Raw genomic sequence first — 16,225 nt, 5'->3', positions numbered from 1 at the left:
TCCAAGCACTGCAACAGTGAAGGAAGAAGTGTGTGGACCACAAGGGTGGGGTCTATGTTGAAAAATAAGCCCCATTTGGTCACATTCCAAGAGACCATCTTGGTCAGCCTATGAACTTTTCAGCTGACCCTCATACATAATGTAGTCTTATATATTCTTTCAAAGATAACATGGCCACAGTTTGAATGCCCTTGATTATAGTTCTAGTCCATCAGGGTTGACCTCTACTAAACAACTGTGAACATAAGTGGAGAGTAAAAAGAAATTATTAACATTGGACATGTTTTAACAAGTTTTGTTTAAAAAAGTACTTAGGAAAAAAGTATTTACCTGCTCAGTCAAAGACCAACCAGAAGTTTGGCAATGGCAACGTAATAGTTTGGATTTTGGATTGGTAGGATTAAACTTTTCCAACAGGTGAGCCCATAAACGCCTTCCAGCACGAAGTTTAGCAATCTCCTATAAACCAAAAAACATCAATTTATTAGCCACACAATTGTAACATTATATAAGACCATGCCATAAATATGCAAATATGTCGAAATCGAAATCAGAATCAAAATTGAACCAATCCTATGACTGGCACCTGGCAGATGCCAGGACCCCTGGACTGGAGACACGTAAAAAGCACTATCAGAATCGTGGCCGATGCCAGCGCCGCATCGACTGGCTTCCATGCCGGTGGCACATAAAAAGCACCATCCGAATCGTGGCTGAAGCCAGTGCTGCCTCAACTGGCTTCTGTGCCGGTGGCACGTAAAATGCACCAATCCGACCGTGGCCGTTGCCAGCCTCGCCTGGCACCTGTGCAGGTGGCACGTAAAAAGCACCCACTACACTCACGGAGTGGTTGGCGTTAGGAAGGGCATCCAGCTGTAGAAACATTGCCAGATAAGACTGGAGCCTGGTGCAGCCTTCTGGCTTCCCAGATCCCCGGTCGAACCGTCCAACCCATGCTAGCATGGAGAATGGACGTTAAACGATGATGATGATCATCATCATCATGTCTCAACCTCCAATCAACCAATCAGCCTTTTGTTCTTACCTCCAACATTCCTAAACTAATTTAGCACCAGAAGTATAATTATTGAATTTCAGGTGATAACTATGGAATAACATCTCAAACAGCACATGTTCGGTTAATTCACCTGCCAGCATATACAAATATTTACCATAAAAATTTATTGATGATTTAGTGGACTTCTAATAAAGAATTAATATAAACAGCTATGTGCAATGTGATACCATAAAGGAAAAATTCAATCGTCACTAAGTGTGACTAAGGACGCCACCTACATTTCTAGAAATAAGAGTTAAAATACTCTTAATGCTGTAGGAAGAGTGCAGGCATACATGCTGTTAATCCTATTTAAGGTTCATATACATTACAGAAGGTTCACATAGGATTTTAATACTCACCATATAGAAATTCATGCCAATTCCCCAGAAAAATGAGAGACGTGGGGCAAATTTATCAATATTAAGACCTCGACTGATACCTGTGGTAATGAAAATAATATGAGTCCAGAATAAAGCAAATACATTACAGATCTTCAGTTTCAATTTCATACTGCAAAATATTTGAAGAATGAAAAATGCAGGTATAGAATCATCATCATCATCGTTTAACGTCCGTTTTCCGCGCTAGCACGGGTTGGACGGTTCGACCAGGCTCCAGTCTGATCTGGCAGTGTTTCTACAGCTGGATGCCCTTCCTAACGCCAACCACTCCGTGAGTGTAGAAATGTAAGAATATTAAGTATTGAACCAGGAAAAGTACAGAACAAGCAGTAATTAACCATGGAAAAGTACAGGACAAAAAGAAACAAAAAAGTTTAAATATTGCTGCTGAAGTTGGAATTTAAAAACTAGAATAGTAATAAAGGTCCTTTTATATTTTTTTTTTTTTACTTTAAATTTAAGTTGTTTTTAAAGAGCTAGGGAGTTATTTCTACATTTTGCACTCAATTTATTCATTAACCTTCAGATTTTTTTTTTACTTTAACTGTAAATAGAAAATACTTACCGTAAATCCTCGAGTATAATCTGCATTTTTTTCCCAAAATTTAAAGGTCAAAATCCCTAGTGCGTAGTATATACGAGGTTAAAAATGAAAAATATTTTCTAAGCAATGTCCGAGTCTCTATTTGCTGTCCAACAATGTTTATTCAAACGCATTTTGTGATGTCGGGCACGAAAATACCTTAAATCATCCATAACTTGCAGTTAGCAACATTTATTAAACGTTATTTCTGTTATTTCTTTATTTTCTGCAAACAAAATGCACGAAAAAGCTACACGTTTGCATTATGTTATATATACAGTAATAATAAAGGACGTTATTGTATACATTTTTACAAACCAAGGACATTATATAGACTTCCTTGACTCAAGTTAGAGAAGAGGTGAGTATTATACACATGGTTTAGGTTTTTCAGAGGTACAGCCCCCTAAAAATCCCCTGCGTATTATACTCAAGGGCGGACTATACTCGAGGATTTACGGTAGTTATATTATAATGCAAACTTCAAAGAAATTATTTCTTTTGTTTCTGTAAAATCATTTTCGTTTTACTATTTTTTACTCTTTTGAATTACATATATTCTACATGAATTTAATTTTATAACACAAAGCACCATCCGAATCGTGGCTGAAGCCAGTGCCGCCTCGACTGGCTTCAGTGCCGGTGGCACGTAAAATGCACCAATCCGACCATGGCCGTTGCCAGCCTCGCCTGGCACGTAAAAAGCACCCACTACACTCACGGAGTGGTTGGCGTTAGGAAGGGCATCCAGCTGTAGAAACATTGCCAGATAAGACTGGTGCAGCCTTCTGGCTTCCCAGATCCCTGGTCGAACCGTCCAACCCATGCTAGCATGGAGAACAGACGTTAAACGATGATGATGATGATGATGATGAATATCTGTGATTTGAAATTTTTGGATAAATGAGTTTTGCTAAGAAAAGAAAATTTTAAAAAATATACTAAAAGTAAGACAAGAGATGTTTTATCTTATTACAAGGAAACTTAGAACAAGAAAATATTAACTTCAATTTTAAAAATTTGCAATAAAAACCTAAAAAGATATAAAAAAACAAAACAATGCACACTTTTTTTATGAATAATTTCAGAAATTTGTTTAGCAAATTCTAACTTCAGCAGCAATATTTTAAGTTTATTTTTTCCACCTATACTTTTCCAGGCATGGAAAGCAGACGTTAAACAATGATGATGATGATGATGAGAACAAAACATAACAGATCTTAGTAGCTGAATGAGATATAACATTTCATGAACGGTGAGTGTAATTTCTAGATGTATTAAGACTTATTTGTACGAAATACAAAACAGCAACGATGAGCAAGATAATAACCTGAATAATAAATGCACTCATTAACAAACGAGTCAGCCTTTACAGACTTTGCTACACCTGTATAAAATATGACACAATTTCTATTTTTAAAAAATCTGTAAATCAGTTATTCAAACAAGCCAGGACTGACCCTCTACCCTTTTGTTAGTAACCAAATGTATAACAGGTGATTGTTGACAGAGCAGCTAACCAGCTTCCATGCCAGTGGCACATAAAAGGGCACCATTCAAGTGTGATTGTTACCAGTGTCGCCTTACTGGCACTTGTGCCCGTACTAGTAGGATGCCAAGAGCACCATCCGAGCATGATCGTTGCCAGAGCAGCCAACTGGCTTCTGTGCTGGTGACACGTAAAAGGGCACCATTCGAGCGTGATCGTTACCAACGTCGCCTTACTGGCACCTGTGCCGGTGGCATGTGTAAAAGATTCGAGTGAGGTTGTTGCCAGTATCGCCCGACTGGCCCTGTGCCGGTAGCACGTAAAGAGCACCCACCACACTCTCGGAGTGGTTGGCGTTAGGAAGGGCATCCAGCTGTAGAAACTCTGCCAGATCAAGATTGGAGCCTGGTGCAGCCATCTGGTTCGCCAGCCCTCAGTCAAAATCGTCCAACCCATGCTAACATGGAAAGCGGACGTTAAACAATGATGATAATGATGATGATGATGATTACAGTGACATGATATGAAGATTACAAACATCAACTGACCTGTTCTGATATATTCCAACCCGTCAGCTATGGTAAATGCCAATTCAAGGACTGCATCAGCACCAGCTTCTTGGATGTGATATCCCGAAATGGAAATTGAATTAAACCGTGGCATGAACTAAGAAACAACAAAATCCAATAGTTAATTTCATTCACCCATTTCAAATAAATAGTCTTTTTAGAAACAGAGAGAGAAAAAAAAAGGCAACGGTTATTTTTTTGTTTTAAGTGTTTTTAGCAAAAGATCATTAATACAATCTTCAGTTAATCATCAAATATGCATCGATGCATGCATAGATACATACTATTTAGTGACCTAGACATTTTACAATATATGTACGAGAGTGTGTATATATGTGTAAATATACACACACGCATCATCATCATCATCGTTTAACGTCCGTTTTCCATGCTAGCATGGGTTGGACGGTTCGACCGGGGTCTGGGAAGCCAGGAGACTGCACCAGGCTCCAGTTTGATCTGGCAGTGTTTCTACAGCTGGATGCCCTTCCTAATGCCAACCACTCCGTTAGTGTAGTGGGTGCTTTTTACGTGCCACCGACACAGGTGCCAGGAGAGGCTGGCAGCGGCCACGATCGGTTGGTGCTTTTTAAGTGCCACCGGCACAGAAGCCAGTCAAGGCGGCGCTGGCATCGGCCACGTTTGGATGGTACTTTTTACGTGCTACCGGCCCAGGTATCACAACTACAATTTCCATTTGATATTTATTTTGATGTTGATGTACTTGACTCAATAGATCTCCTCAAGCACAAAAGGTCACATGCCACCGGCACAGAAGCCAGTTAAGGCGGCGCTGGCATTGGCCACGTTTGGTTGGTGCTTTTTACGTGCTACCGGCCCAGGTATCACAACTACAATTTCCATTTGATATTTATTTTGATGTTGATGTACTTGACTCAATAGATCTCCTCAAGCACAAAAGGTCACGTGCCACCGGCACAGAAGCCAGTTAAGGCGGCGCTGGCATCGGCCACGTTTGGTTGGTGCTTTTTACGTGCTACCGGCCCAGGTATCACAACTTTTATTTCCATTTTATATTTATTTTTATGCTGGTGTGCTTGACTCAATAGGTCTCCTCAAGCACGGCAGGTAACCCTACGATCCAAGGTAAGCACAGCAGGTCGTTCTGCAATCCAAGGTACTTTGGATGGACTGGGGCTGCTATGCGAAACTGGTGCAGGAAACAGCCATGAACTCACATTATTTGTTGGGTCTTTGAGTCACAGCATATCTCCAGAGATCTCTTAGTAAATATGTTCTTTCTTACACGTGTGCGGACTCACTTGATGTGGGGTGGGATTAAGATGTGAATAACAAATCTTTTTGTTACTGTTGCTTAAATCCCAGTAACTGACCACTGCATCATCATCATCATCATTCCATAAAATGTGCTTATTAGGAGAAAATATAGAAACACATCAATACATGTCAGAGTGACAAAGGAACAAGGAAGGTACCAGGTGGTCGTGGGATGCGCTAGAAGCACCAGCTAAAAATTATTTTGGAATTATAAACAGAAAGAGATTGCACATTTGGAATGTCCATATTTTAAAACTATGATTTTAAAAAGTTTTGAAAAACCTGAAGTTATAGTATTTACTTTTAATGAAAAACCTATTTAAAATTTTACTATTGTTTTCAAAATATGCTTCATTTTCTGTTTGGAGTGGGGATTGTAATGGGGTTCACCAATTCTCAATTTTTTTTTAATTCTTTAAACCTTCGTTTTTAAATATGTAGTGCAAAACACACTGACCGTAACCAGAACTAAGTGGAGGGGAATTGAAAAATATTCATAAATTTTCAAATATTTTTTTTTTATTTCACAGAAAAGATGTCTCCCATAGTGCAAAAATCAATTGGACAGAATCAGTCTGGAAGGGAGGATCCATAAATTTTCAAAAATTCTTTTTCATAAAATCTACCAGCCACCATTTGCAAGGATGTAGTGAAAAATAAATTTGAAAAATCCCCATCAAAGTGGAGAAAATCCAACTTGGGTGGGCATGTAAAATCCCTGCCAAAACAGACACAGTAGCCTAAGGTAGGTTTTCTACCTGGCCGACTCCTGTCATCCGTCCTAGCCATGCATGCATGCATGGAAGATGGACATTAAACAATGATGACGATGATGGGCATCCACTCACAGGCATCCACACAGCTGTGTGTAGAAGGGTCAGACATACGAAAGATTTGAAGTGAAGGGATAACTGCAGTTCTTCTAAGATACAAAATTGTAAAAATCATACAGAAATTCTGAAATAAAATATTTTAACAGATGCTAATAAAAATGTATTGATGAAATTCCAAGACCTACCTTCGATGTATATTCAAAAATATCCCCTATTATTTTCATTGAGGGTTCTGGAGGGAAAATGTAAGTATTTCGCACCATAAACTCTTTCAAAATATCATTTTGTATTGTTCCGGCCAGATTAGTTTGTTTTCCACCCTGAAAGAAAAGAAAATTAAACATTCAAATGAATGTTCTTTGCATCGCTTCTTTCTTCCATTTGAAAAGGGAATTTTTTCCCCGAAATATAAGATCGTTAAACAAACCATATCAGATAATACAATATCCTTTCTCATCATTTGCATTTATTGATATCACCTTACATATTTTACCTAACCTGCACTGCTCAAAGATTTTTTTTTTTCAGACATTTGTCTCAAATATTCAATCTTTAGTATAAAATAAAATTTGTATTATTCTAAATAGACAAAAGCTTGAATAAATCTTATCTTACATACTCCTGTACCTTATTGTAAATTTATTTCTCATACTCGACAGTTAAGGTGTAGTGGTATCACAGGAAAGTTAACAAAGAATATAGTGTTTGTGTGTGGGATGTGCAGGTACAATAAGCACTAAAAATGCACAGACAACAGACTCGTTCAAATGCTCGGGTGGAGGGGTGTCTTAGAAGTAGTAGCTTCTGTTACCTAGGAGACTAAGTTAGCAGTGGTGGAAGAAGTTCTGAAAATGTAGTAACTAGAATAAGAAAAGGCTGGGTAAAGTTCAGAGAGCTACTAACTTTGTTGGTGACTAAGGGTTCTCCCTCCGAGTGAAAAGCAGATTGTATGATGCCTGTGTATGTACAGCAATGCTATACGGCAGTGAGACATGAGCTAAGACTACTGAGCGGGGGCGCAATGGCCCAGTGGTTAGGGCAGCGGACTCGCGGTCATAGGATCGCGGTTTCGATTCCCAGACCGGGCATTGTGAGTGTCTATTGAGCGAAAACACTTAAAGCTCCACGAGGCTCCGGCAGGGATGGTGGTGATCCCTGCTGTACTCTTTCACCACAACTTTCTCTCACTCTTTCTTCCTGTTTCTGTTGTACCTGTATTTCAAAGGGCCGGCCTTGTCACTCTCTGTGTCACGCTGAATATCCCCGAGAACTACGTTAAGGGTACACGTGTCTGTGGAGTGCTCAGCCACTTACACGTTAATTTCACGAGCAGGCTGTTCCGTTGATTCGGATCAACCGGAACCCTCATCGTCGTAACCGACGGAGTGCTTCCAAGACTACAGAGGACCTGTGAAGGCTTGAAAGAAATTAAGCTGGTATGTTCTGCTGGATGGATAATGTCAGTGTGCATACACGACAGAGTGTAAATGATTTAAGCAGGAAACTGGGTATAAGAGGCATTTGATTTGTGCAAGAGAGAAAACTGCACTGATTTGATCATATGATGCGTATGGATGAGGACAGCTGTGTAAAGAAGTGCCAAGCTTTAATTGTGGAGGGAACCTGTGGAAGGGATAGGCCCAGAACAGTTTTGTAATGATAGTATCATTCTGAAAATTGTACATTTACCATTCACTGTATTTTGACAGGTTTTTTTTTTTTTTAATTAGATTAAGGAAACTGTTTACCTCTTGAACAGATAGAATTTACCTGCTCTTCAGCCGCAACAACATACATAGCCATAACAGGCAGCACAGCACCATTCATTGTCATTGATGTACTGATTTTTTCCAAAGGAATGCCATCAAAGAGAAGTTTGGTATCTTCCACGGAATCAATAGCGACACCAGCCATTCCAACATCTCCAGTCACGCGAGGATTATCAGAATCATAACTGTAAAGGATAAACAATAAATGCCATTACAATCCAGTGATTACTTAGAGTCAATTTTCTTTATAAAGTTTCAGTCTTAAAAGTTCTGTTCACATTTGAAGATGATTCAGTACAATCTTTCAAGTTCCTGTTTTATAAACTACCAAATCTTTCTTGCCATTGTTTGAATAAGATGAAACAGCTTATTTTGAAACATTAAGTTTCAAACAGAATTTCAACAGTCACACAGGTGCCAGCCTCCTCTGGCACCTGTGCCAGTGGCACGTAAAAAAACATCTACTACATTCTCGGAGTGGTTGGCGTTAGGAAGGGCATCAAGCTGTAGAAACACTGCCAAATCAGACCAGAGCCTGATGCAGCCTCTTGGCTTCCCAGACCCCGGTCAAACCATCCAACCTGTGCTAGCATGGAAAACGGACGTTAAATGATGATATATCATCATCATCATCGTTTAACGTCCGTTCTCCATGCTAGCATGGGTTGGACGGTTCGACCGGGGATCTGGGAAGCCAGGAGGCTGCACCAGGCTCCGGTCTTATCTGGCAATGTTTCTACAGCTGGATGCCCTTCCTAACGCCAACCACTCCGTGAGTGTAGTGGGTGCTTTTTACGTGCCACCCGCACAGGTGCCAGGCGAGGCTGGCAACGGCCATATATATATATATATATATATCACAATCATCATCATATAACATCCATTTTCCATGCATGGGTTAATCAGTTTGACAGGAACTGATACAGTCAGGATCCACACCAGCTTCTATAATCTGTTTTGACATGGTTTCTGCAGCTGGATGCCCTTCCAACCACTTTACAAAATATACTAGGGGCTTTATATGCAGCATCAACACCAGTGCTTTTTACATGGCACCAGCGCCAGTGTTTTTAACATGGTACCAGCACAGACTAGGTCGGCAAATATCTTTCAAGACAAGAAACCCTCAACTAGGAAAGAAGGGAGTGGTACTGAGGGAGTGTGACTTTGTGCCAGTTGAGATGTTTTAAGTATAGAGGGGACAGATATAAGTGTTTCGCTGTAGAGAGAAAAGGAGAGTGAGCTGGAGAGTAAGATAACGAGAGTGATAGTGAGAGATGATGGTGGAAATGTGTTGGGACATGCCCCTTGAAGGACATTAGGAGTAGTGATAATAGGTAAAGGTGATATAAAGGGTTGGGCTGAGCAAGTGGACAGGATGAGGTGAATGTAGCAAATGATGGAGAGAAAATTAGAAGATCAGGGGTGGGGGTTGCAATAGAAATGTAAAGGTATTGTGGGCGGAGGGCATTGAGGGTGATAGCAAGCAAGGCGCTGAGGATGGACAGCAGCAGAGGAGAAAAAGGTTGCAAAGTCTGCTTCCAACTGCATGGCTCTGGGTTCAGACACCTTGGGCAAGTGTCTTCTACTATAGGCTCTGACCAACCAAAGTACTGTGAGTGGATTTGGTAGATAGAAACTGAAAGAAGCCCATCATATATATATATATATATTATGGATACTAACCCTCTGTGTGTTGGTAGATCAAATGCAACACTTAATCCTTGTTGTCCCGCTGCAATGTTTGATCGATAAAACTTGTTACTTTCTTCAACTGTACTAAAACCAGCGTACTGTTAAAAGATAAAGAATAAAACTCTCTAATTAGTCATTAAGAAACAATTCAAACAAGTTTTTAAAAATAATTTTATCATCAACAATAACATATATTTAATTTTTATTTTTATCATTTCATGCAAACATTGGTTTGATACTGTAGTGACGCTATTTTTGGAAGTTTTCAGCATGCATTCGCAGAGTTGGATTGCTTCCGGTAGGCCGCCGGAAATTCCTTTATGTGCATGCGCAGAGAACTGCAAACTGAAAGCGTTCCCACTAAATCTGTCTTTTTGAATCAGCAACCCTACCGAGTGGACATGACCAACCTTCTCTCAGGGAAAACCATACATATAGAGAAGCTCTCTTCTAAGCGGGAACGGAGACGGTAATTTTGGCTCACACAAGTGAACATTTGTGAACTGTCTTGTGGACTTGGCTACTGGTTCGCCCTTAAGGAAAATATATGTGTATAAATATTTTTTATTTGCGAAACCCTGAAAAATAAAGTATTATTTATTGCTATTGAAAACAGTCGGAGTTTTGATTCTCCCTTCGACAATTTGTATGTGACAAGATAAGACAGACACCCCACAAGTGTTCCTGAGACCCTCATCTTGTTACAATACCAATACATTAAATAAAAGACACTTTACCTGACGAATGGTCCAAGGTCTATAAGTATACATAGTTGTGTAAGGTCCACGTGTATAAGGATATTTGCCAGGAATTTCATCTTTGAAACCTTCAATATCTTCTTTTGTGTACACAGGTTTGATATTTATACCCTGAATAGCAAAAATGAAAAAGTACACAAAAGTTATGAGTGATCTTAATTTTTTTTTGATTATCAATAACTTACACAAAAATATAAGTACAACTTTTGATCTGAAAACATAAAATATATAAACAGCAAATTATTGTAACTAACAGATTACTAAATATTCATATTACAAAATAATAAAAATATAAATTCAAAGTTAAAATCTATGGTTGACCCAATTTACTATTTTGCTTGTACGAACCACTAAAAATCTTATATACACTCCCCCAGGGGTCATGCAGACCTTGGTTGAGAACAACTGTTACAGATGGCCATTTGCTAATTAGAGATCTGATTTAAATAAATGCCCTGCGTCAATCTTCTTTCAAGGAATAAATTCTAATATCACTTGGCCTGCACTGAAAGAATTACAAATAAAAACCCATTATTATTACTTTTAATCCTACACTCTCGGAGTGGTTGGCATTATGAAGGGCATCCAGCTGTAGAAACTCTGCCAGATCAGACTGGAGTCTGGTTCGCCAGACCTCAGTCAAATCGTCCGACCCAGGCTAGCATGGAAAGCAGACGTTAAATGATGATGATGATGATGATTAAACAATGGCAGTTGTTAATTTTAATTAAATTTTCATGTAAATATAATAGAGCATGATTACTTAGAAAGAAATTTTATTTCAGTGTAACTCTTTAATAATGAAATTTAAACTTTCTGATTGACAAGATTGCTTCCCAACTCTATGGTCTTCAATTTGGTCCAACTACATAACATCTTGGGCAAGTGTGTCCTACTAAAGGCCTCACACTAACTGAAGCCTTATGAGCTGTAGACAGAAGCTTAAAAAAAGCACATCAGAAATGTGTGTGTGTTTATACCCTTGTCTTGATATTAAGAGATGCTTGGAAATGAACGTCACCATCCATCAAGCGATGGTGTTCATTTCTAGTCTTCCATATACGGTATGTCTGACCATGGGGAAATATTACCTTGTCTGGAAACAAGTGAGGGCGGGCAACAGAAAGGTCATCCGGCCTTGGAAAATCCACTGCAATTCCATCTGATCCATTCAAACATGGAAAAGTGGACATTACATGATGATGATGATGAAATTGAAAATAAATACAAGAGAAAAAAAACTCATAACAGTTACCTCAGGAGTTCTCCACGTAAGAGTTTCTTCAGGGTTTTTTCCTTTTAGTTCCTTTATAGCACCAGCTTTCCATTCAGGGTCAAATGGCACACTGTGACGCCACCGATTAGACACGCAGCCAGAAGAGGCATACAACAGAGCTGGCAACTAAAAAAGTAAACATTTATAAAGTTTGGAATTAAAGACTACATTTTGTCATTTTCAATAGATATTTAACCCTTTCGTTACTGTATTTATTTTGGGATGCCCTGTGTTTCTTTCAATTACTTTAAATATAACAAATAATTTAGTAAAATAACTTAGTTATCATTCAGCTAGTGTTAGGAACATAAATTCGGACTAAGGTTTGGTGGAAGATTTTAATTCAAAACTTATGAAAACATGACATTTGTACTACAGAGCCAGAGCCGGTTTCAGCCGGGTTGGTAACAAAAGGGTTAACTCAAAATCTAATGACCTAATGCGTTTGGGCTGTTTTATATCCATTTTTCATGTGAGCATAACTGAAATATTTTTCATGAAACATAACAGTAGGAAAACTTTTTATTTTACTCACCTCCTTTATATATATATCTATTAGACAAATGGCAGAATTTATGTATAACATCTGTAGAAACACTGCCAAATCAGACTAGAGCCTGGTGCAGCCTCCATGGCTTCCAGACCCCGGTCAAACCGTCCAACCCCTGCTAGCATGGAAAACGGACGTTAAATGATGATGATGATCTTTATTTTTGAAAATGTCACAATGTTAAGGCACAGTAGAAGTCAGTGTTTAGGGTAGGCACTGTGTAAGGAGTTAGTCCACTTTGCAACTATGTGGTTTTGGGTTCAATCCCACATCACAACAGTTTGGACAAGTGTCTCCTGCAACAGACTCAGGTCAGCCAAAGCCTTTCAAGTGGAATTTGAGAGACCGAAACCGTATGAAACCTGAATAGCAAAACCTCCCCTGTTGTTGGGAAACAGACTTCATTTGGCACCCAGTTCAGCAGCAACACATGACCCACGGATGCATTTAGTAAAGTCCACTCTGTTGTAAGCATTAGGGCCAAGTGCCTGGTCTAAAGATAACTCTCTCTCCTTTTTGCTTCTACGAGTGTTGGAAGCCTGAATTAAGTCATCAGGAATGCTCTTCCCCTTCTCACTAAGTAATAACATTTATTTTCAAAAGCTTAATTTCCAGTGTCAATCTCTCGTTCATTCTGCTGCAGCTCAATGGGACATATTGTCAAATTGAGAGATACTTAAAATAATTTCAGTTTCAGCAGCTACACTTTACTTCAGGGAGTGGCTGTGTGGTAAGTAGCTTGCTTACGAACCACATGGTTCCGGGTTCAGCCCCACTGCGTGGCACCTTGGGCAAATGTCTTCTACTATAGCCTCGGGTCGACCAATGCCTTGTGAGTGGATTTGGTAGACGGAAACTGAAAGAAGCCTGTCATATATATGTATATATATATATATGTATGTGTGTGTGTTTGTGTGTCTGTGTTTGTCCCCCTAGCATTGCTTGACAACCGATGCTGGTGTGTTTGCGCCCCCGTAACTTAGCGGTTCAGTAAAAGAGACCGATAGAATAAGTACTGGGCTTACAAAGAATAAGTCCCGGGGTCGAGTTGCTCGATTAAAGGCGGTGCTCCAGCATGGCTGCAGTCAAATGACTGAAACAAGTAAAAGAGTAACATGTTTAAACTAATTTCAGTTATGCTTGAATGAGTCTTACAAACTGAGACTTAATTTAGTATAACATCTAGGCAATGACTAGTGACCGAGACCTTTGGAATTATGCTGTGCGTGAGAAGACCCGACAGGACAAGTGAGACCATAACCCGTGGCCTCTACCTGGGATGTAGCCAGTCCACTTATGCATACCTTTCCTTCTTGGGACACAAAACTCTGCTTGCGAAGACCTGTTGAGGCAAGTGAAATCGTAATTGATAAAAAAATCAATGGAAATTGTAGTTGTGATACCTGTGCCGGTGGCACGTAAAAGAACCACGTAAAAGAACCATTGCCAGCGCCACCTCGACTGGCCTCCATGCTGGTGGCATGTAAAAAGCACTAACCGATCATGGCCGCTGCCAGCCTCCCCGTAAAAACCACCCACTACACTCACGGAGTGGTTGACGTTAGGAAGGGCATCCAGCTGTAGAAACACAGCCAGATTAGACTGGGCCTGGTGCAGCCTCCTGGCTTCCCAGACACCAGTCGAACCGTCCAACCCATGCTAGCATGGAAAGCGGACGTTAAACGATGATGAGGATGGTGGTGGTGGTGGTGGTGGAGTGTCTTTGAAAGTAAAAACCTATGCCATGATAGCGCAAGACTTCCATTTTAAACCATTCCCCTTCGTTAACTTTTGGCTGTTGTTTTTTGTTCACTTGATTCTCCTTTACATGTCCTCTTGTAACTTTGGAATTGTCTCCCCTTGTACGAGACGATGCAAACTTTAATTCATTTTAACGAAATTTGATAAAAGTTGACAGACAGAGTATCATAGGTACAAATAAAGAAGCTTCTGTCAAGTTGCTCCATCTCTTAGAAATGGCACTCATATCTTTCTCAAGTCACACTTAAATGATTTTTAAAAAATGAAAGGGCACATTGGACGATGTGGTTCTAGATCTGCAAATGGTCATGGCTAGAACGTCATCGACCACGAGTTTTTCTCGATCAGAGCAAAATATTATGGTAAGTACATGTTACAAGAACATCGATAAACCACCTACCTGCGTAAAAGATGCATTTACGTAAGCACACGTCTGAGAAATGAATTTCTAAGACCGATAAGGTTTATGTAACATGAAAAAATACATGTATTTAAATTGGTTTCAGATTTTAGCACAAAGCCAGCAAGATTGGGGGAGGGGGTAAGTCGATGACATTAACACGGGTGGTTAACTGGTACTTATTTTATCGACCTTGAAAGGATGATGTGCAGAGTCGACCTCGGCGAAATTTCAACTCATTACTCAAAGACGGACGAAATGACGCAAAGCATTTCGCCAGCTCGCCGCCTCTTCATGTATATTTATACAGAAATTTCATTTTTCATTTATAGAACAAATTCGATCTCTTAATGTGCACCGCCCCCACCACTCTACCGACTGAGGTCGTGTAGATAACGGGTTACCTTGTTGGTAATCTCTCGTCCACGTGTGCTTGTTGCAGAGCCGGCGATAGGAAAGTGTCGGGGCCCTCAACTCAACAAAAGCTGGAAATTGAGGTTTTTAGGTTTCATGTAGTATGCCCGTCCCAGCCAAAAAGCGTTGAAGGCCCCACCTTTAGCCACAATGATAGACTAAAAACATAGTTTCAATGTTTAGACATTTGTACATTACTGCAAATGCTTTATACGCACTTTTGACAAGTTGTGGTGCACCTGAGCACTGTATACAATAATTTCATTATTATTATTATCATAATTATTATTATTATTATTTACATACTGTTTATGAATAGGTCTTCTAAAAAACAGACTTTTCTGACTTTTTATAGAAGTCTTTCAAAATCATTTCAAAGTCAATGATTTTTGTAATGTCATTGCCTGTATATAACATGGTTAATGTTTACATCTTGACCCGGAAATGAAAATCCCCAAAACAAAAAAATACATTAAGCGAAATGATTAATTGCACGGAGCCCAATATTTACATGCTAACCTTTATAGTTTTGTGTGCTTCGAGGTCCACTATTCCACACCACACATATATATATATATATATATTATATATATATATATATATATATATATATATATACATACATACATACATGTAGAGTAGATGAAACCTTTAGCGACTGAAGAAGGGTTTTTTTTTCTTTGTGTTATTTGTCCTGTACTCTATATTTTTTTACTGTTTTTTAAAAAAATGTCCAGTTCCTTTGGTTTGTGTCTATGTTTTCGTTTCTCATTGTGTTCGACGTCCTTTTGGTGTCCTGTACTCATATATGCGTGTATATGTACATGTAGAGGTAGGTACGTACATATATGTTTATATATATGCATATGTTTTATTTTATTTATTAATATATACATACATACATCTATATATATAAGGATTTACTTAATCTGCGCATTAGTCGCATCAGGTGAAAGAAGTTTTTCCACAACTTAACCTGACCAAAACACCTTCGATCGACAATTTTACAGGTGAGAGTAAATAAGTTGGTGATATATATATATATATACATACATATATATATATATATACATACATACATACATCTATACACACACACACACCTATATATATACATACATACATACATCTATACACACACACACACACACCTATATATATATATATATACATACATACATCTATATACATACACACACACACACATATGTGTGTGTGTGTAGATGTATGTATGTATATATATATAGATGTATGTATGTATATATATAGATGTATGTATGTATATATATAGATGTATGTATGTATATATATAGATGTATGTATGTATATATATAGATGTATGTATGATATATATATATATATATATAT

General features: G+C 38.9%; 1 protein-coding gene across 2 annotated transcripts in view; it reads right to left on the bottom strand.

Annotated features, from left to right (window-relative positions):
* LOC115216526 (methylmalonyl-CoA mutase, mitochondrial) overlaps positions 1 to 16,225 on the bottom strand; it is a 56,927-nt gene that overhangs the window by 40,407 nt on the left and 295 nt on the right. For both annotated transcript variants that reach the window (XM_036506274.1, XM_029785976.2), the window contains exons 2-9: positions 11,712 to 11,858; positions 10,436 to 10,567; positions 9,690 to 9,796; positions 8,005 to 8,188; positions 6,420 to 6,554; positions 4,082 to 4,199; positions 1,420 to 1,499; positions 331 to 459 (exon numbers count right to left, since the gene is read on the bottom strand). In XM_036506274.1, the coding sequence (XP_036362167.1) occupies positions 331 to 459; positions 1,420 to 1,499; positions 4,082 to 4,199; positions 6,420 to 6,554; positions 8,005 to 8,188; positions 9,690 to 9,796; positions 10,436 to 10,567; positions 11,712 to 11,858 (1,032 nt within the window). The remainder of the gene's footprint in view (positions 1 to 330; positions 460 to 1,419; positions 1,500 to 4,081; positions 4,200 to 6,419; positions 6,555 to 8,004; positions 8,189 to 9,689; positions 9,797 to 10,435; positions 10,568 to 11,711; positions 11,859 to 16,225) is intronic.

Source organism: Octopus sinensis, linkage group LG10 (assembly GCF_006345805.1).
Source record: "Octopus sinensis linkage group LG10, ASM634580v1, whole genome shotgun sequence".
NCBI classification, from domain to species: domain Eukaryota; kingdom Metazoa; phylum Mollusca; class Cephalopoda; order Octopoda; family Octopodidae; genus Octopus; species Octopus sinensis.
The sequence above is the reverse complement of the archived record's forward strand: the minus strand, read 5'-3'. Positions and strand labels throughout refer to the sequence as shown.